At 41.1% G+C, this 22,019-nt stretch overlaps 2 protein-coding genes across 2 annotated transcripts; one reads left to right on the plus strand and one right to left on the minus strand.

The window, feature by feature from the left end:
• The first annotated feature begins 133 nt into the window (after positions 1-133).
• On the plus strand, positions 134-13,055 carry heca (hdc homolog, cell cycle regulator). Its single transcript, XM_004083894.5, has 5 exons — positions 134-553; positions 4,041-5,025; positions 8,408-8,574; positions 11,533-11,687; positions 12,559-13,055. Exons 1-5 carry the CDS (start codon positions 412-414, stop codon positions 12,721-12,723), a joined length of 1,614 nt encoding a protein of 537 aa, XP_004083942.1. The 5' UTR covers positions 134-411; the 3' UTR covers positions 12,724-13,055.
• Positions 13,056-14,393: 1,338 nt separating this feature from the next.
• Positions 14,394-21,617, minus strand: mtif3 (mitochondrial translational initiation factor 3). The gene is made up of 4 exons (XM_004083963.5): positions 21,447-21,617; positions 17,666-18,122; positions 16,314-16,465; positions 14,394-14,644 (listed from the first exon to the last, which is right to left on the minus strand). Exons 1-4 carry the CDS (start codon positions 21,615-21,617, stop codon positions 14,423-14,425), a joined length of 1,002 nt encoding a protein of 333 aa, XP_004084011.2. The 3' UTR covers positions 14,394-14,422.
• Positions 21,618-22,019: the final 402 nt, after the last annotated feature.

Below are 22,019 nucleotides of genomic sequence, written 5' to 3' on the forward strand. Positions count from 1 at the left end.
TGAAGGCGTAAAATTTGAGAAATATTGACTTAAAGGGTCCATAACGTTTTAAGTTTGAAATCAAAGCCACACGTTACAAGTGACAAATGTGTGAATAACTAAAAGGAATGAAATGTCACAAATGACTTTCCATACAGATAGGGGGCGGGGTCCCCTGACGTCACAGGTGGAAGAAAACAGTAGAGCAGGAATCAAAACAAGAGACGGACACGCCTTCGCTCTTAAAGGTTACTGCTGTTTGTTTTATCGTACCTGCTGCTGAGGAGAAACCCTGTAGAAGACGGCCAACAAAGGCAGGACAACAAAAACAAAGAAGCAGGCGCACGCATGGAGTTTGCAGAGACGTCACGCGCGCAGCGCTGACAGGAGCCGCAGAAAAAACGGGCCGAAAAGAACAGCGACACCCGAAAAATGCCCAACCAGAAGAGCAGCAAGGGGAAGAAGAGCAGGCGCACCAACAGCAGCGGGGACGAGCAGGAAAATGGAGCCTGCGCGGCCGCGGTGGGTGGCGCGACCGCGGCCGCGGCGCCCAGCAGGAACGAGCGCTCGAGCGGTAAGACTGAGAGGAAACCCGCGCGGATGGCGACAAGTTTGCAGATGCTGCCCGCCTGCACTGCATGCGCAGACGAAGACAGCGCCCTGTCTTCAAACTGAAGCTGTGCAGATGGGGTCCGCCGGCGGATCCAGCTCGGTGGAACCGGATCGGAGTGCGCGCTGAGCGGCTCTCCTCCTGCAGGCCTCGCCTGCCTGCCCTGACGCGCACCTCCTGCACAGTTTGTGGCCTCCTTCCTGTAAAAATGCCTCCTCGCCGCTCAGCTGCCTTCAGAGCTGCGCTGAAACTCCACCAATATGCCTGCGTGCAAGCAGTGCAAGCAGTGCAGACTCATCCCCTCTCATGCACACGCACAGCCACGCAAAGCCCGCACAGCCACGCAAAGTCCACACAGCCACGCAAAGTCCGCACAACCAGAAAAGCAACACAAGAAACCCCAGAAGTGCCTCTACAGCTGAGTTTTTCCTCTCACGTGCAAAGCACAGAGAAACCAGACAATTTGAATGTCAGTTAAATCTCTTCTTTAGCACAGCACCACTTTTTATGTTGATGGTGCAAAACCTGGTTGCAAATATAAAAAGCAATTGTGTGCTCAACAGATTAGTGAGACACTATTGTCTTTGGCATCATGCTAATGTAAAAAGAGAAGATTTAACGTTCAAATTCGTCTACTTCCCGTTTACCTTGTCCTGTCTTTGTGTTAAAGTTCCACTCCTTCATCTTTTGACCGAAGCATTTTTCCCCGCCGTCTTTTAGTTATGATGATGTTTTTAGCCAAAATCAGACAACCCCTGTCGTTTTCTAGAACATAGTTTCTGCAGAGCGGCAGCAGTTCATGAGAAATTCACCTCGGACCTTTGGCAGGGAGCAACCCCGCCCCCCTTCCCTCTCATTACTGAGAGCCCTATCTCCCACTGGCTTACAGCCCCAACCTAACATTAACAAAAACAGTGATCAACATCGGAGCTATCCAGCCGTACAGTTTAGATCCAGATGTTTGTTTTTTAGAAGGAGATTCTTTATGTTAAAGAATATTTTCTAGCATCTTTTTTTCCTTGAATATTTTGGTGTGTTTTGTTAATATTTACATTTCTTTTCGTAATACATTTCTGGTTAATAGACTTTAGGGGAATTGAATGCTAATGCTTCTAACTGAGATGTTCCTTTGTGCCAAACTGCAAAAAAGTGTTTCAGATTCATCCTTTCAATGGTGAATTTGGTGCATCATATAGAGATTACTGTAAAAAGACAACAATACAAAGCTAAACCTAAATGTGTAAAAATGAAATCAAATTAAGTTCTTTTTGTCAAGTGAGCTGAAACTTTGGCCTCTAAAGGTCTGGAAAACGTGATCTAATATGATCTGACAAACGTGAAGTGCACTCATTAGTGATTATATTTCCCCTTTCACACTAAAGTGGTCATTCAGTATCGTCTCTAATGAGATTCTGTACACCCTGAGCTAAAATGCACAGATATGGTTTTCTATGGTGACTGAATGAGACTCAGAGCTGACAGCGGAAATGAATGTAGGAAACCCCCCCCCCCCCCCCCCACACACACACACCCAGTTTCCACCCACCGTGTCGGATCGTGAGTTCCTGCTGGTAGAAAAACATTGAGCTCACGTTCTGACAAGCGGCCTTTACTGGGTTTGATGTAAAGTTTAGGACACAACAACTGTAACCTTTAGAAACCTTTCATCAAAGTCAAGAAAGCTTGTTCAAATTTGACGTTTAGGGGGAAAATGTGGTTATTTTTCCAAAATAATATTGAAGTAACACACTCATCAATTTACTGGAGAAAAGTCTGTTTTTTTAAGGTTGCGGTCAAAATGGAAGTAGATTTTAAAAATGATCAATTTGGTCAATTTAAAGCAAATAAGAAGCTTGTTTTTGAAGATGGAACCGTCTAAAACAAAAAACAGCTGTAGTTAGATTTGATATTTATGTACTAGGAAGAGCATTTTTGCATCTTAAAGAAATATCACATAATTTAAAATTATATTGGATCCTCATGTCTGCTAATAGTTGGGCCAGTGATCATTTTACATGAGATAATGCAGTGGTGTCCCTCAAGGCTCTGCTTTAGATCCCCTTTCTTTTGAAAAAAAAATGATTTTTTTTTTTTTTTCTTTTTTACAATTTACCAGTTTAGCAAACAAAGTCTCACTCAATTTAGGGTCAATTTAAAAAAGATGATCAGTGAAATCAGATGAACTGTTTAACACCGGGACTGTCACCAGTGACAGCAGAATAACAAACGCTTCTTGAACGTCTGTAACTCTTCAGCTGTTTAGGCGACTATTTAGTTCAAATGGATTCTAATACAAAGAAAAGCAGTTTTGCAGGTCAGTTTGGCGCAGATATGCAACACTTTGTTAGCAACACTGAAGGCTGATTTCCGTGATTGCGTCTGCAGTGCGTCTCCGTTGTGTTGACACAAAGAACAAGAACGCTCATTAACCAATCAGAATGTTTGTCTGTGGTCCATGTCCGGCCTGACGTACCGCTACGCAAGCTTTGGATAAGAGTTCTATTTCAGTCCGTTCAGTTCCCGTGGCAAAAAGCCGGGGAACTGGAAACAGGTCTGGGCTTGAAAATAAAAGCTTCCGTTGTATTATTAATATAAAACTTTATGACCTAATGTCATATTTAGGGTGGCGTGGTCACACGACAACACACGTGAACACCGCGGATAACACCACCTTAGGAAGGAGAGAGCATGGGGTTTGACTGTTTAGGTGTTGGATGAGCGAAGAGAGCGGGATAAACTACTTAGCACAGGGATGACAGGACAAACCACTCCTCCTGAATCGACGGGGACGTACTGGAGACGCAACGGAGTCGATGTAAATGAACGGACAGTCAAGAGACGGACTCCACACTCGACACGACGGAGACTAACCGCAGACAGACCTGTGTAAATCTGGGGTTAATAAGGCTTTGCATAATGACACAAAGAATCTAGCCACAGGGGTTGCAAGCCAGTTACTTCTGTGCCGGTCCCAAGCCCGGATAAATAGAGAGGGCTTAAATAGAGTCGCCGAAGGGCATCCGGCGTAAAAATTGCCAAAATAACCATGCGAATCATCCACAACACTTTGAAAAGGATGATTCGCTGTGGCGACCCCTGATGGGAAAAGCCGAAAGAGAAAGAAGATAATGACACAAAGCCATTTTCTGTGCGTCAGTTTCCGGTGATTGAGTAACAACTTCACTCTTGTACAGTGTTACATTATAGCCCAAAGCTACTTTCTCAACTTCAGATTCTGCTAGAAGTACATTGACTGCATGAACGGTTGAAGACTTCCGATAGAATGCGAACACTGGAGCTAAAGCTCAGATGTCAAAGGGCTCAGAAACAAAGGTGGTTGTAGAGTTTTTCCAGTGGTTTGCTCAACTTCCTTCAAGCTTCTTCTAATAGATTTTGGGCTTGTCTGATGAGAAACTTAACAGTGTGAAATCATTTCTGTCTACTCCCTCAGAGGCGCAGTGTGCCACCCCTCTGGGCTGCAGCTTGGGCCGCCCCATCGACCTGGAGAAGGACGACTATCAGCGAGTGCTCTGCAACAACGAGCTCTGCCCCTACGGCAACTGGATGCACCTGCAGTGCTTCTACGAGTGGGAGAGCTCCATCCTGGTCCAGTTCAACTGCATCGGGCGTGCGCGATCCTGGAACGAGAAGCAGTGCCGGCAGAACATGTGGACGAAGAAGGGCTACGACCTGGCCTTCAGGTTCTGCTCCTGCCGCTGCGGACAAGGCCACCTGAAGAAAGACACGGACTGGTATCAGGTGAAGCGCACACAGGACGACCGCAAGAAGAAGCCGTCAGAGAGGAGCAGGAGCGGGGCCTCCTTTGAGGAGCCCAAGAAGTGTAAATCGGCAGGAGGAACCGGGAAACTTCCTCACCGAGCCTCCAGTCAGGATCTACCTCGTAGACAATCAATGGACCGACAGAACTCAACAGAGAGAGGCGGGGCGGCAGGAGGGCAAAACGCAGGGGGGGGCCTTCAGAAATCTCCATGCAACTCCCCAGGACAGTCTCCTCCAACCTGCTTTAGCTTCTCCTCCACTCCCGTCCTCACACCAGGAGGTGCGCGGGGTTCCCGTCAGCTGGGGGAGTTCCTCAAGTCCGCAGTGCACATGGACCCTCAGAGGAAGCACCTCCTGCTGGGAGGGGTTGTGGGCCGGGGAGGCGGCTGCTCCATGGGCGTCTCCGGGGGTGCGATCGGCGCTCCTCACTTAGACCCGGGCTCTGTCCTCCCCCTGCAGCTGTCCTTCGCCCTCCCGCTCCACCAAAGGCTCGTCCCAGGAGGCGGGGCCGAGGGCTCCCACCCCCACCCGGTGCAGTTCCTCAGGAGGCTGGACCTCTCGGAGCTCCTCGCCCACATCCCACGCCATAAACTCAATACGTACCACGTTCGCATGGAGGACGACGCCCAGGCGGGCCAGGGGGAGGAGCTACGCAGGTACAGACCTGGAATAATATAAAATGATCAAAGTCTGCAGGCGGAAAAACGCACGGCAGAAGAAAAAAAGCTCAAAGTTTTGACACTTTCTATGCTAACAACCGCTGTTCCAAAGAAATGAAAGAAAAACATGAAAAGGGATTAGCGTTAGCATGCTACATTCACAGAACAACGGCAAACATCTTTATCCAGATGTTTGCCTTAGTCTGCAGCAGATTTTAAAACCTTATTTAAAGCAAACACATTTTTTTCTATCAAAAAACTTTTTTTTAAACCTTTATTTAAGGTTTAGAGCTCAATAAGAACAGCGTTTTTTATCTTAAATGTCCAAGGATTTCAAAGATAAATGCACGTACATCATTCACCGCATATTTGAGGGGAAAAAAAAATCAGTGGATTGAAGTTGATGTCAGTTTTGTCTTTCAAATTCAGTGAGCTGCTGGCGTCTCCCTGACAACATCTGTGTCTTTTAAGATTCCAGATTTGTTTATTGTCATATCACACATGGTATTTACAGAGAAATACACAAATGAGACGAGGTTTTGTTTCTCACTAGCATGACAGAGCAAACAAGCAAGCAATAAGAAAAAATAACAATCAATAAAAATAAAATAAAATAGAGACCAGCATTCAGTGTGATTAAAGCGACTATGTGCGTCTTTTATGGTCTTTAAAGACTTTTTTTTGTAAAAAGAAAGACAAACTTAATTTCCAACATTATTTCGTTTTTTGAGGATTATTTCATTCCGCTGGTTTATTTTAGCAAGTCGACAAAATGCCTTTGAAGACCCACTCTGATGAAAAATGCTGTTCTTGTGGCATTTTTTCTCATAATTGGGGGACATATATAAAGAAAATTACGACTCAAATTGTATTTCTGAGTACTTCTTTATTGAAATTGTTGTGAATCAAGAGCAGAGGAGAAAAAAAACATTTGGAAAAAGCTAACGTACAAACTATGATCAGCGGGCCAGACACTCCCCGCTCCATTCTGAAGACGCATACGTCTTTGTTTTCCTCTTCTGAGATGGAGTCTGGATCCAAACTGATGGGGAAAAGGGCCAGTCCTGCCGCTCTGCAGACACCATGTCCGAGAAAACGACAGGTTTTATGGCTTTGGCCAAAAACAACATAATCGTAATGAAAAGACCAGAGTGGGACTTAAACCATCAGGAATCCCATATTTCAGTGAAATAGCTGTTTGAGGAGGAACATTTACAATATATGGCAAATGTCATGATTTTTACAGGGTTCATACACTTTTTTTAAGCAATGGTTCTCCATGACCTTTCACAGAAAGTCTAGAAACAAACACATGCAGCCAGATCAAACCCAGACAAATATTCATACATCCGAGTTTGTCCGCCTTGCCGTTTAAACTGCAGCCGCCGTATTAACGGCTGTTTCTGTTGGTGTGGAGGACACTGCAGTAACGGATGGAAGCGCACTGCATTCAATTAAAAACCACGGGTGATCTTCATTCTGGTATTATTCTGGATTATCGTTCTAATATTTTTAAAAGCTCACTGATTCTTGAGAATTAGGACCAAAGACCTTCAGAAAAACTGCATTCGTTCGATCTACAGTTCAAAAACACAGTTTCAGGTCATTTCAGGCATTAAGTATCAGATTATGACGATATTTAATGTTTTATAGATTTTTAATCATCACCTTAATTTGATTTAAAGGTCTTCATAATTATAGAGACTTACTGTCTGTCAATACTGGTGACTATTGTGACCTAATGCTGAGGACATTGAAATAACATAGGACGCCTAATCACCAGCCATACATTTGAGCAAATATGTTTTTAAAAAAAAAGGAATTATCTAGGCTAAAACATAACACCAGTATTTAGATCTAATGTAGTGTAATAGTTTGTATCCATAAAAAAAAATACTTTTTTATGTGGGACGTGTTTTGGCCCAGACTCTCAAGAACCAGTGAACTACAAACCAACTGACCTCATCTGCTCATGAAAACTAGAAGATGAATTCAAAGTAGAAAAGCCACAAATCGCCATTCTGTCCTTCCTTCTGACTTCATCCACAAACATTAAAGCGAAAAACCTTATACTGACCAGCGTGAACTGTTTGTTTTTGTCTGTGGTGATGCAGAAAATGAGTTACAGCCGGAGTTTAGATAAAGTACACAAAGACCTCTCAGACAAACAGTAGCAGTTTGTCAGTGACTCACCATAAATAATCACCAAAAGTCGTTATTGTTCAAACAAAATCCACAGAAATCCCTAAAATTATGATGCAAGTTGTAGACGCGCCCTTATCTCATCGCTTCAGAAAATATTAAAGCGAATTCTGAAAACCATTATTGCAAAAAGTCAGAAACAATGATGTCAGAGTTGACAAAGTTGGCCACACCCCCAATGTGAGCGTCCAGCAGGTCACCCACAGACTTTGCTGCTTTGTGTGCGATATTGTCGCCAGGGTTGACTCACAAACAAAATAAAGAAATGAACCGTTCATTGTGGTCAATATTTAAGACTCCCCCACCGTTTTTCTCTGTAGTGTTTGTGGATGAAGTAGTAAGGACGAAACAGATGATGATGTGGCGACGAGCACATAAACAAAACGGGTCATGCGTGTGACACGGACACTAACTGCAGCTCATTTGATAGTTTTCAGGAGCAGATGAGGTCAGATCCCAGCCTGTTTGGAGTTCTTTGCTTATCTAATTTTTTTTTCAGATCAAATCAAACTTTATTTATAAAGCACTTTTCATAAAAAAGCATAACACAAAGTGCTTTACATTCAAAAAAACAAGAGAAATAATATAAAAACAAGCATGAAACTTCAAATAAACAAGAACGAAAATAAAAATATAATAAAAAATAATATGGGCCCCCCCCTCCCCATACCTACCACACCTCCCACCCCCTGATGGGGAAAGACAATGAGAAATAGGCTTTTATAATTGAATCTATCAATGCCATCATTGGCTGTTTTCTAGAGTTCTTTGACCGACTGACTTGTTTCAGGAGCCACAGCTGATACGTCTCCTTGAATAGCCCCCCCGTGGTTAAAGCTACATTTTCCCGCCATTTGGTAGCATTTCACGACAGCGAGCTGAAAGCGCCGAACGCTGGTTAGATGACAACTCAAACGGCTTTACGGCAACGTAAAGTCCCATCACCGATAGCGTGAGGTTGAACTTCTGCCACAGTCTCAATTTCTTTTTATTTTTCATGTTTTTTGCATCCAAAATATTAACTTTCACAAACTTTTCAAGGACATAGAAATGTTTGATTTCCAGGTTTTTCATGAGCGTTTGAACCCTGTTTGTTCTTGTTTTTGCTGCTAATGTGATCCCACTTGTGACAAAACCTTTAACTTCAGCGCGGTGTTTCTGCCTTCATGACTTACAGGTTCATCCTCTCTGCGCTCAGCGCCAGCGAGAGGAACGTGGTGAATTGTGCGCTGTGCCACCGGACGCTGCCAGTGTTCGAACAGTTTCCCCTGGTGGACGGGACGCTGTTTCTTAGCCCTTCACGCCACGACGAGATTGAGTACGATGTCCCCTGTCACCTTCAAGGTCAGACAATAAAATCCGAATTCCACACGTGTTTTCAAAATGTCTAAGTCAGGGGAGCTCATTACGTCGATCGCGATCAACCGGTCCATCTTCAAGGACATGAAGGTAGATCAGCAAAGATAAATAACCCCAAAAAAGAAAAAAGTACTTCCAAAAAAAAAAAAAGGGCTGCACGGTGGCGCAGTGGTTAGCGCTCTTGCCTCACAGCAAGAAGGCCCCCGGTTCAAGTCCCGGACCTGAAAAACACATCAACAGGGGACCTTTCTGTGTGGAGTTAGCATGTTCTCCCCGTGCATGCGTGGGTTTTCTCCGGGATCTCCGGCTTCCTCCCACCATCCAAAAACATGCTTCATAGGTTGATTGGCAACTCTAAATTGTCCATAGTTATGAGTGTGAGAGCGAATGGATGTGTGATTGAGGATATTCTTCCCTGCGACAGACTGGCGACCAGTCCAGGGCATCCCTTGCCTACGCCCAAGTGGCCAGGATAGGCTCCGGCAACCCCGTGACCCCGAAAGGGAATAAACGGTAAAGAAGATGAATGAATGAATGAATGAATACTTCTAAAAAATATGTCAGTGAATCAAAATCCTCACCGACAAGTACGTCAAGTCCCGGTAGAAGACCACTCCGGACGACTGGAGTGTTCCGCCCCGTGAGTCTCCTCCTGCTGCCTGCTCCGTAGTCCCCCCCCCCCCCCCCTTTCCGTGGCACACGCTCCGGAAAGGGGGCCAGCAGGTTTAAAAGCCATGTTCCCCTCATTGCAGGGTTTACATGAAAGCATGACATACGACAGTCGCTGCTTTCTGTTTCTGTAATAAAACGCCTTATCTGTTTATACAAAAGTATCTTTGTGTACTCTTACTGTGCAGTTTTTGAATTATCAGTACATAAACTAAATACTAATAGTTCATAATACTATGTCTATTAAACAGTATTTTAGTCTCAAAATACCAGATATACACACACTCACAAACACACACGTATATATATATATGTATATATATATACATATATGTGTGTATATATATATATATATATATATATATATATATATATGTGTGTATGTAAAGTAGACTATAACTATATTGAAAATAATGTTTTATAAAAGTGATAACACTTACATAGAGAGTGTTAAATTGTGATGCTACAGCAAAGATTTGTTTTGCTTTGGTGCAGCGGTCTGCCTAATCTGGAAATATTACTGAATACATTTAATACCATGTTTGTGTGGCGGGACAGATGTTAAAATTGGTTGCCAGGGAAACTGGACAAATTTACTTTGACATAAAAACATGAAAATTGGTCCGGAATCGAACCAATTTTCATGTCTTTATGTCAAAGTAAATGAAGGCATCAGATATTTTCTGGTATGGTCCACGCAGTGTAACTATTTTCTTTCTAGCTGATTCAGCATAAATGTTGTGACGCTCAAAATGACAACCATCTCAAATTACCACAGCTTGGCACTTGTATCCTCTTCCTTCCTCCCTCTCTCTCTTTTTCTCTTAATCCCCCCCCCTTTTTTTTCACACTTTTCCCCCCTCTGTCTTCCCTCTGTAAAACATATACATGTATTTAAAAAATAATAATAATATTAAAGGAATACTTATTTAAAAATAATAATAAAAGAAAAAAAACAAAAGGGGTTTATTCAAATATACACCTTGTGTGTCAAAAGATTCATAACCCCCATTGTAACAGTAAATTATGTCCAACACAAGAGACCTGCAGCTCTCATCTGTTTGCTCTGCTGTTGGACAGCACAAGTTGAAGAAGAGGAAGAAGAAAAATTAAATCAGGTCCCCAAAAATAATAATACAGTTGACCGTCGCCTTTATATGACTTAATTTCATATTCACTTCAATTGGTATTTTTCAAAAACTGCCCAAAATTTCTACCCAAAATCTAACCTTGTTGTTTAATAAAATGAAATCTTTCTATTATATTTTCTGCAATTGTTCAAAATCAGATAAAAATTTTTCTTTCTTTTGGCTTCTGCTCAGTCCTGAAACGCAGCAGCACAGGAATCTGGACCGTCTTTGATGTGTCAGCTTTGTTATCCGTGGCTTTCAAAGAATATTTCGTTTAGTTTTCATCTGCTGGTGCAAAAACAGACTGAAAACACATTAAAGGCATTTAGTTCATTCAGACACAAAATGACAACCTTCTTCTAGGTACTAATAGATCATGTGGACCTCACCTTTTACTACTACTAATTATTGTAAATGTTAGGATTTATTATTTTTCTACAAAATAACTGTGGATTTTATTTTTGCACTTTTTCTGGTGAATAACAATCCCACTAATGTAATTTGTTTTATTCATTACTTCATTTAGTTAAATATTTATTTATTTTCATTTTAAGTTTACATTTTTGTTTACATTGGAGTTGTGGTAAACATCTTCATTTTTTTACCTTGAGTTACATTTTTATATTTTCTATACGTTTCTTTAGTCCAGTAAAAATGTTTTTGTTGCCCTTTTTGTGAAACGATGTACCGCTATTTAATGCATTATTTTGTATTTTGGGAGAAAACAGAAATTGAATGCATTTATTTATGAGCTTATAATACTAAATGTTTTAGTATTTTTTAGTTAGTTTTAATAAATTCAAGTTGTATTTTTTTCTCCAAACACAATTTATTTATTATTTTTTTCTATTTTTTATTGGTTTCTTAAGAATATATTTTTTGTGTCTATTTGTGTTGTTTTACTATTTATTTATAAATCTTGCTGTTTTTTTTAAAACTTTTCTTATATCCTATTTATTTGTTTATTTACATATTTATTTACTTGCCAAGCTTGTGAGGGTTTAAACAAGTCTACAACTGAAGTTTAGCATATTAAATTCACAAAAACTGTCCATTTTAAAGGTTTTTGTTGATGCAGACAGTGCTCTGATGGGCATCTTGCTTAAATAAACTCTAATACTCTTGTTGCCGCCTCCTCCTGTAGGGCGGTTAATGCACCTCTACGCCATCTGTGTGGACTGTCTGGAAGGAGTTCACAAGATCGTCTGCATCAAGTGTAAGTCGCGCTGGGACGGGAGCTGGCACCAGCTCGGCACCATGTACACCTACGATATCCTGGCTGCCTCTCCATGTTGTCAGGTAAACCCCTTTGATCTGGACATGTCGAGGCTTCACTTCACCCGGCTGTTCAAGTCTTCATGTACACATGCTAAAAACCCACTCTGTCAAAGTACAGAGGTGTATAACATTACAGGTGGAGTTCCACAAGGCTCTGTCAGGGGCCCATTTGATATTCACTTGTAAAGGTTTTATTTTACAAGTTATTTTCAAGCTTTCATTAACTCTTCAATGCGTTCTTTGAATTACTGTAACTCTACGATTGTTTATGCATTAAAGAATTGTTGAGTTTAATTCCAATTACAATGTGTACTCCTTGCGTACTGTTAAAAATGAGGAAATTAGACATTGTATGTGGTGTGGACATCCTACAGGTGTCCTACAGGCACTTACTAAGACCTGCTCACACTGTGAGTGCAGCATTCATGTGGGATCAGTTATGGGGGCCAGTACTCACTCCCTACTAATGACTAGAGTGTGGCATCAGGGCACCATACAGCAGCATCACCTGTACATCACACATAGAAATGCAACGTACATGCCTTACGAATACTTTGCGATACACTTATCAATCGCTGCGCTTCCCCTTAGATGCTGCCTCTCCTCTCTATGACCCTCCACAGCCCAAACATCCCATAAACCTGCAGCACCTGCACATGTACACCTGTACTAGTGCAACTGACTAAGGCTTTATGTGCCATGACCAGAGGGAGAGCATCCTAGCCTCCCACCGTAACCGTGGTAGATCTTGGTTGGACCACTCTCAGTCTTGTTCATAGCAGCACATGCGATGCCTTGCGACTGCACCGACTTCGGTCCATCTTTACAGTCAACGAGAGCTTCTCTGCATTTTCTGCCGGTGTCCCACTCACATTCTGCTCTTTGTCCTCAGGCCCGTCTCAACTGCAAGCACTGCGGGAAGCCGGTGGTGGATGTTCGAGTCGGGATGCAGTACTTCTCCGAGTACAGCAACGTCCAGCAGTGCCCTCACTGCGGCAACCTGGACTATCACTTTGTTAAACCCTTCTCCTCCTATAAAGTTCTCGAAGCTTATTGACAAACGTGCTGATGCATGCTAGTCAAGCTGCGTATGTTCTCATGTTTATGTTTTTTTAAACAAAGTCTAGGAAAGATTTTATTTTTTTGGGCCTTAAGGTGGTTTTAGGTTGACTCTTCTTTTTGCATAGAAATATGGTGAATGGAGATCTAAAGATTCTGAGACAGTGTCTCTGCTGCAGTGTCTCTGCAAGAAATGTTCTGAGAAAGTGTGGAATTGACATCAAGGTCAAGGGAACACGCTTATCTGTGACAAGTGAATGAATCTGTATGCCAAATTTGCTTTTATTTTTTACCAAAAAACAATCTTAAATAAAGAGAAAGATTTAGGGACTGCCGGGTTGGTTCTTTTCCTTATTAATCTAGTGGAACTGTCTGACACTGGATCAAACTGGTCGAGATCTTTTTTTAGAGAACAGGGGGGAAAAAATCACGTGGTGTTCCACAAAGCTCTGTTCTGGGCCCCTTTGATGCCAGGTCTGGCTAAGTTTCAATTAATGCCATCACAGTGGATTGAAATTGGTTTATTTCAAGCAATCAAAACAAAATAAGACAACGTATATGCAATATATGCACTTGAGGATTAAATTATTAGCCCCCTGTTTTCTAGCATCCTTACATTATTTGAAACAAAATAATTTCACCACATCAAAAAACTACCAGTGTCAAAACTATTAGACCCCCTGATGCTAATAGTCAATTGTGTATCAGCTACGAAGAGAGCCGTAGGAAACCAAAAACACATTTTCCTTGCAGTGAGTCTCATATGCCCTTTGGTCACAACCACACTGGTTCTGAGCATCACATCCTAAAGCAGGGCTGCCCATATCATGATCCTGCCACCACCTTGCATCACAGAATAGGGGTTGTAGGGAAGATTACACTACAATTGTTGTAGGACGGGGCTGTTAATGTTAAAGAGAGAAACAAGAACAAAATTTAAATACCAACCAAGTAAGGAACATTTTCTGCGTAACCCTTGTGCTATCGTAGGCACTTTAACCCCATGTCAAAGGTGGATAAAGGTGGAAAGATTTCATGTAATCCATGGACACCAGTGAAGATCACAAATCATTGAAGAAAGAAGGTTCAGAGCACTGTCTGGTGGGTCTAGATGACCCAACTCCCAATGTTAAAGTGTCTAGGATAGCACAAGGGTCAACACTGGGAGTTGGGTCAAACCACTAGACAGTGCTCTGAATTCCTTAATTCTCTTCTAAAAGGTTCAAACACATTTTTAGTCTGTTTTCTTGTTTTTTATATGAATATTTATTTCTGCAGATTTCTATTTTTCAGTTTTTTAGTGTGTCATAAAATCTACACATTCATAGAGTTATTGGTTTTTGTCTGTAAAAAATAATTTCAAAGACTTTACTAGAGGCTGCATTTCCACACAAAACCTAAGAATGCTGTTTTTGGTCATAATTTTAAATGTTTTAGTGGCTTTTCTGTTTTAGTACATATACATTTTAATATATATTTTGTCTGGGTTTCATTCCAACCATACATAAAATTATTTTTCAGTGTTTTTTCCGTTCAAAATAATGCTACATAAAGTGGAGTCCTGGATTAAATTAGATGTTGCACATCAGCAGCATATGACGTGAAGGAGTTAAATTTGTGTTCTTGTTGGTTTGCATAGTTAGGGCACAAATGTTCCACTCAGACCGGTTTTTTTTGTGAAAAAGCTTTTATTTCTGTCACTGCTTCATGGACTCTTCTGCTGTGCTGCTCAGGACCTCAGATGTGGCGTTTGGAGCTTTTCTCTCTTCGGTTTGGTTCCTTTCTTTCTGCGACAGTTCCTTTGCCGACGGCGGCCGGAGAATGCACATGGCTGCTCTCCCGTCTTTAATGACTTTGGGCTTGGAGACAAAACCCACCATCACATCCATTTGTTCCACCATTTGCTCCAGCGCCGCATCCTGCAGACGAGACACACAGAACCAGAATTTCAGTTTTATTATTTAGATTTTTGTTTATGCACATTTCTTCTGCCATTCTTCCTATTCTAGTAGATTCTTCAATTTTAAACGTTTTCCATTGTTTCATTTGTCGGAATTTCCACATTTACTAATACAATCTTTAACAAACGTGTATGGACATTTTAGTCCCGTTCACTCCACTTCTTTCTATTTTTGATCAACTGAAAGCCTGATATGACGGAGCTTTTTTGAAGTTCATACCAATATTTCAGATGTGAAAGTCATACAAAACAGAAGAATGAATTGATAAAACTACATATTATAATATAAACAGGTTGAAAATGCAGGTGCTTCTACAAAAGCAGCTGCTGGATGGCTCAGTTGGCTGCATGTAGGACTGGCGCAGGGTTCAATTCCCAGGGGGTGCGACGATCTTCATCCAGTGTGTGGGTCCTCATGCAAGACCCTTCACGCTACTGCCTAACTATGTAGCAAGCCAGCCCGCATAAAATAAAATCCAGGGTTGTGTCAGAGGTGTAAAAATCTCTGCCAAACCACCTGTGTGAAGCTAATTCGCCGTGTCGACCTCTGAAGGGATCTAAAAGGTGAAAATTTCCACATGATACCAGAGTTTTAGAGACAGGCATGGCTGCAGGAAATCACACAAAATACCCCAACTCACAAGCGTTCAGAATTGTTTTAAACAGGAAAAGCCATAACAGCTAGGGTCACTAGTTAAAGTGAAGTTTTTCGATATGAGGGGGACTTCCTGTTCTGGACGTTCATGTCTCCAACCAGGTCCTCTTGAAGTTTTAGGCTTGAATAAAAAGCCACAGTTCCAGCCTCCACCTATAGGGAGCAGTAGCTGCAAACGTGTTGATTTTGTCCAAACGCAATAGAGGAACTAAAATCATTGATTTGAGCACCGATCTTTGATTGAATATGAAAACTGGACTGAGTGACCCCTCCCCCTTTACATTCTAAACTGGAAGTACCTGTTGGCTCCAAGAAGCCAACATCCCATAAACCTCTATAGAGAAATACAGTCATTCTATTGGTCAGAATACACATTCCTGCTCTGCTACCTTATCATTTATATTTGTCAATCTTTATCGATTAAACAATCAAAACTTTGTTATCCTAGGAAAGAATTACAGGATGGTGAACATTTATTACATTCTTATGATAAAATGTTTTTAATGTTTAAATAAAAAGAATCTAATAATTCCTTAAAAAAGTTACCTTTTTGTTCATCTATTTAAAAAAGGTGACATATTATCATAGTTATTAATAGTAGTAATTTATTAAAAGTGTAGTTTTTTTTAGCTAAGAATCAAAAATTACTTCTTGTAGTTGTTAAAAACTACACTGAAAATTTAAATGAATGTAAAAAGCATTTTGTGATTAAATTAAAAATAAACAAATATAAATACATAATATATATGTTTTAAATATATATTTATGATTTTTGATAAACAGAAACCAGCCTTATTAAAAAAACATTAAAAACTATAGAAACTACACAAAAATAGGAAAGAAATATCCATAAAATTATCAACGGAATAAAAATTCAATCAAATCTTGAAATACAAGACTTTCACGCTAATTTATTGTCATATATTGTCGGTACTTAAAGTGTTGTTTTTTTTTTTTTTTTGAGGCTTCTCACCAGGGGGACGGCAGGTTCTGCACGGCCGCCGCGCACCGTCATCCTCACGTGGTGTTTCTTCTCCAGCCAGCTCTCCGCCTGCTTCAGCTTGGTGGAGAGGTCATGAGGGGCGATTCCCAGAGAGAAGGTGAGCTCCTTCACCTGAGGAGGAGCTGTGAGGAGAACACCAACCGGGAGTCACATCTTAAGCTTCCGCAGTTGATCAAAGACGTGGAGATTAAACTATTTTCTCGAAAAAAAGTCAATTTTCTAAGTTTTGAGCAAAAAACAAGTACAGATTTATATTTATAAACATTGAAGGCTGCAAAAATTTACAAAAAGAACTTTTTTTTCTTCATCGGAAACATGATGTCATGGTTCAATCTTACATCAAAAATAATAAATTTAACGATGCATAAATCTGGTTGACTGGCTTTAACATAAATGTTCCTGAAGCTGTATCATTTCTTGTAAAGGCTTTGGCCTCATCAGCTGAGAGCATTTGAACCAACATCTGTTAGTTTTCCAAAGACTGGTGTCAGGAAATTCACTTTCTTTACTAGAATCTTATTTTTCATTTATCTGGATGTTTTCCAATACTTCAATCTTTATTTGACCTGAATATCTTCAGATGTACTTTAATATAGTGATTAAAAAATTAAACTGTGCTTTGAAGCAAAACCGCTCCACATTATGACACTGCCACCCCTGTGCTTCAAAGTTGGGTGGGGCTCTGAGGATCTCTTCTGCAATACAGAGAGTTTAGCAGAAGCTTTTATCAAGCCTGACCCATAAATCTCTGACATTTGGATCCAATGTGAGGCAAGACATGTGGCTCATAAAGACAAGTCATGAATTAGTCACAAATTAATCGCAGAATTAAAAAGCCGCCATTATCTTTGTCGGAATCAGCTGATTCATGTTTTTTGCGTACACGGTCAAGGAGTTCTGGTAGGTCAAAGAGCGTGCTGTTAAGGTGTCGCCGGCAGCATCTCCGCAGTTAAAGGGTAAATGCTGCACTGACCAAAAAGCACATGTCACATTTCTTTGTGACAAATAAATTACCCTTTATACTAACTGTCAAAGTTTGGGGAACCCAACAATTCAGCCAACAGCTGCTCAAAGACACGGATCTGCAACCAGCAGGTAAAGTAATTTGGAAACACGTCGTTCATCTTTGAGCTTCTGTCTCTACACAGTTGGACGATGGTGGTTTGTGTTCATGCTAGCTCCACGCATCTGCTTTGCTCTGATGGACCGAATGTTGGGCTTTCAGGAATCTCTTCCTGAAACATTTTTGTCGACTCTGCAGAAAGTCCGTTGCTCAGGTTGAATCTCTAACAGGCTGAATACTCGGGGCTGGCCGGTCGTACGTGCTTTCGTCTTGTTTTTCTCCCGCTGCCTCAGCTGCTCCTCGTGGATCTGCTTGCCACTCATCAGCTGGTAAACCGGCGGCTCTTCGTTCTCACTCAGAAGCACCAGTTTCAGGCTCTTCTGGTCCATGATTTTGATGACCTCCGCCCGGTGCATGGTGCCCAGGTTCTCTCCGGACTCACTGATCACCTGGATCTCTCTGTGGGGGATCTTACGGCCCACATTGCTGATGGGGGCGTGCGCTGAAGTGTGCTGCTTCTTCTTCTTTGCTGAAGGAGTCTTTTCTGCATCGCTGACCTCTGTGGAGAAAGATCGGCTCCAGGAGCCGGCAAAGGTGCAGAGCTTTCTGCTGAGCGTCGTTGGCCGTGAAGCCGGGGTCCAGAGGAGAGGTCCACCGCTGGACGCCGTCCTTGCTGCGTGGCTCAGAAGCCACCTGACACAAGCAGCAGACATGTCCTGAACAGAGAAAACAAAGAGATGAGTTTCTGCAGTGACAGGTTCAACTTCATCTTTTTGCTATCTTTGCGCCACCATGTGGTGATATAGAGTGAAATATTTTCCCCTTCTTTTTCCACCTGACTGATGCTTCAACCATCAAGGATGGACACCAACATGTGGTCAGCCTATTTCTCCATCTTAATCAAACGTTGAATTGCTTTAAAATACAATAAAAAAATATTTTAGATTGCAAACATATGAGCCCATTAGCCCTTTAACATTGGACCTTTAGCTCCAGTTTTTACATTATTCTGTAGCTCTTCCACCATTGGATCCATTTAATGTAATTCCAGCAAATTCAGAAGTGCAGAAAAGTAGCTTTGTGCTGATATGCAGCATGTTACAGTAACAGTGCTTAGCGCTGTTGATCACGTAAACCGTCAAAGGTCAAAATGTGTGTACCAGCGCCAGCCCTGGTTTTTAAAGGGTTAAATAGAGTTTGTTTTTTTAGGCTTAGTTAATTAAGCTGGATTTACAGCAGAGCTGATTCATAGATCAGAGCGTTTTAACTTGTTTTTTTTATACACATATAGTGTAACTGCAAATTCAGCTGCACGCCACTTTGTTTTACAATTATTTTTTTTTAATACATTCAGGAACAAAAGTTTAAAAATGTTTATTTAGCATTTCTGCTGTCGCTTTGAGCTGTTTTACATTAGTGTTTTGCAAATGGGAATTGAGTTGCTGGTCTTTGAAGCCATCTAGTGGTCACATGATGAATGACTGGGATGGAGTTGTTTTTATTCTCAATGTGCTTCAAACAGGAAGTGAGCATCAACCCATTGCTAGAACATGAAATAAAAAGTTTTTTTTTAATCACGATCAAAGCTCCATGACCACAATTATTATTCAAACTGTAACCTTTTCAAAAAAGGACTTTGTGATCAAAAGTTCAATGATTCAACTGACTTTGAAAGTGGACTTGTCAATATCTATCTATTCTAGATGGATATAGATATAGATAGGTATGTAATTCTATTATTTACACTTTTACTTGTTCGGCAAAATTTTAATTTGCTCAATGTTGATCCCTCTTTCATAAATTCTGGTGCTCTGGAGGAGTTTCAGCGGCGCCTCCAGAAATTTTTCATGGGGGTGGCCAGTGGGGGGCCACATTAAATCTTGGGGTGGCACACAAAAACCATGAGCTATATTTTTAAAATTCATTCTACCAAACGTAGTAAAACAACCTTTAGAAAACCAACAGAAAGATAAATGCCTACTGATATTTTGTAGAACATGAACTTATAGTAGATACTACTAGTATAATAACTAATAGATACTAGTAGATATCATTAGTAGATACTACTACTGATATATATATATTTTTTTTGTTTATATTTAATGCTTTGGTGTCTCTGCTTGGGGTGTTCGGCTCTTGACAGAGATATCTATAATAAACAAAAAATGAAATCTGTTGTTCTGAAATAATAATAAAAATATCTTTCTAATTATTAATTATATCTGTTGACATTTCTATTCAGACTAATAATGAATGAAACATTTTTATTATTAGGGTAACATAATTCTAACTTCACCTGTTGGTCCAGGAACAGGTGGAGCCCCTGCTTATGCTGAGTTCTGCCTTGCTTCTCTGACCAATGATGCTGACTGTCCCTCCTCTGATGCCGTCTCATCTTTGTCTTCCTCATTCTCTTCTGTCATTCATGCTGCTCTGTCTCATCTTCCTCCTCCTCACTACTCCTCTGTTGCTCCCCTACCATCTCTTTCACTCCTTCTGCTGCACTTTTATTCTTAAAATAAGAATATATGTTGAATTTCTCTTCATTCTCTGAAAATGGACAGACACAAGCATCAACTAATGACTATAGGTAACTCTGTGGAAACAAAAACACATCAAAATGTTGCGGTAACACAACAACCAGTGCTTAAATAGTGCCATGAAAATGAGTGGCTTGTGACAGGGACATCCTTTTTTTACTTATTAATAAAAAGTAATGACACATCCACCGCCGCTGATGATGTGGCGTATTTGTACCAAGTATTTGCACACTGGGTTTACATGTTTTGCAGACCGCATGTTTTTTACACCTTTGCAGCTGTATTTATTTAACATTTAATATTTATTTCTTTATTTAATAAGAATCTAATTTTTGATAATAATTTTTCATAATAATTTTAGTGATATTTTTAATTATTTAATATAAATGTCATTTGTGATGTCCTTTATTGATGTTATATTATATAGATTATTTCTGAATGTCGTGTTGCTGCCACAGATAAATGGAATTTCCCCATTGTGGGATTAATAAAGTCATATATCTATCTATCTATCTATCTATCTATCTATCTATCTATCTATCTATCTATCTATCTATCTATCTATCTATCTATCTATCTATCTATCTATCTATCTATCAATACAGATCTAAAGTACAGTAAACAGATTGTTAAAGACCCACGGAAAATATTTAACAGGAAAAGAAACGTAGCATTTTGGGATGTGTGATTGTGTGTGCATGCGTGCGTTCTCGCGCGCACGCGTGTGTGTGCGTGCTGAAACCGGTGCTCGCGCGATGCAGGAAGAGAGGGGGGAGAGCGCGTGTGAGGGTGTGGAGCGCATACACGCGCGGTCAGTCGCCGTTTTGGACTTAAGGAAAAAGTAATAAAGAAAGTTCATCTTTAGTGACTGAGACTGGTTCTTTTGTCTGACCGGCCCAGAGGATCTGAGGGTTCGAACGCGGAAGTGAACCACGCGTCTTATTCATTCTGCGTCCAGGGGCTCCTCTGTAGATGTCTGCGCACTCAAAGGCAGCAGGGAGGGGAGGGGAGGGGGTGAGGGCCGGTTTAGGTGATCAGAGCGACTTGCCGCTTGCTGGCTGTGCATTTGGGATGAAACGCACAACTGATGCTACCACAGCTTATAGTGGCTACTGGGGTGGCCACTGGGGTGGCCAGGTGTCGGAGAGGGGTGGCCGTGGCCACCCCTGGCCACCCCCTGGTGACGCCACTGAGGAGTTTATATAAATAATTAGGTACTTTTTTCAATAAAAGGCATTAAATTTAATATTTTCAAGGACATAAATCATGACAAAGTTATTCAGACGGTGTGAAACACAAAGATGAAACGAAACGGGTTCATTTTGAACAGTTCTTTCGTGATGTAAACATGAATGTCAGTCGTATTTCTTTGATGAAACGACGCCAGTCAGGCACGCGGAGTTGAGCTCGCGGGGGGAGCAGCACGTTCTCAGGAAACGGGCAGCTCTCGGCGGTCAAACCCGCGACCTTGCTTGTTGGTGGGGTTACTTCTATACTCACAGAATAGCAATGTCGCGTGGAAGTGGCAGCAGGGACACTCCTCCTCCCCCCTTCTTCTTCCGCCGGGACTTCTTCGTTTGAAGGTCGTCGAGCGCGAGGAGGAAAAATGGCGGGATGTCGCCCTCTGAAGGTCCAGAATTTTCTTTCTCCACACATTTTAACCGTCAACATCGGGTTTAAATGTGAAGATCTTTTACTTTAAGCAGTTTTCTTTGACTCACATTTAATATATATATCCTAATCGAATCTATAGGCCTTAAAACTGAGATGTTGTTCCTTTGTACACACACTTTAAGTACAGTCAGGACCATAAATATTTGGACAGAGACACATTCTTTCTCATTTTGTTTCCATACATTACCACAGTGAATTTTAAATAAAACAACTCAGATGCCATTGGAGTGCAGACTTTCAGCTTTTATTTCATGGGTTGAACAAAAAGATTGCATAAAAACTAAAGCATTTTTTAAACACAATCCCTCATTACTACTTTTGGTTAAAAACCCTTTGTTGGCAATGACAGCCTGAAGTCTTGAACTCATGGACATCACCAGATGCTGGGTTTTCTCCTTC

Source organism: Oryzias latipes, chromosome 24 (genome assembly GCF_053564925.1).
Source record: "Oryzias latipes strain Hd-rR chromosome 24, Olatipes_Hd-rR_3.1".
In the NCBI taxonomy this organism is placed as follows: Eukaryota; Metazoa; Chordata; class Actinopteri; order Beloniformes; family Adrianichthyidae; genus Oryzias; species Oryzias latipes.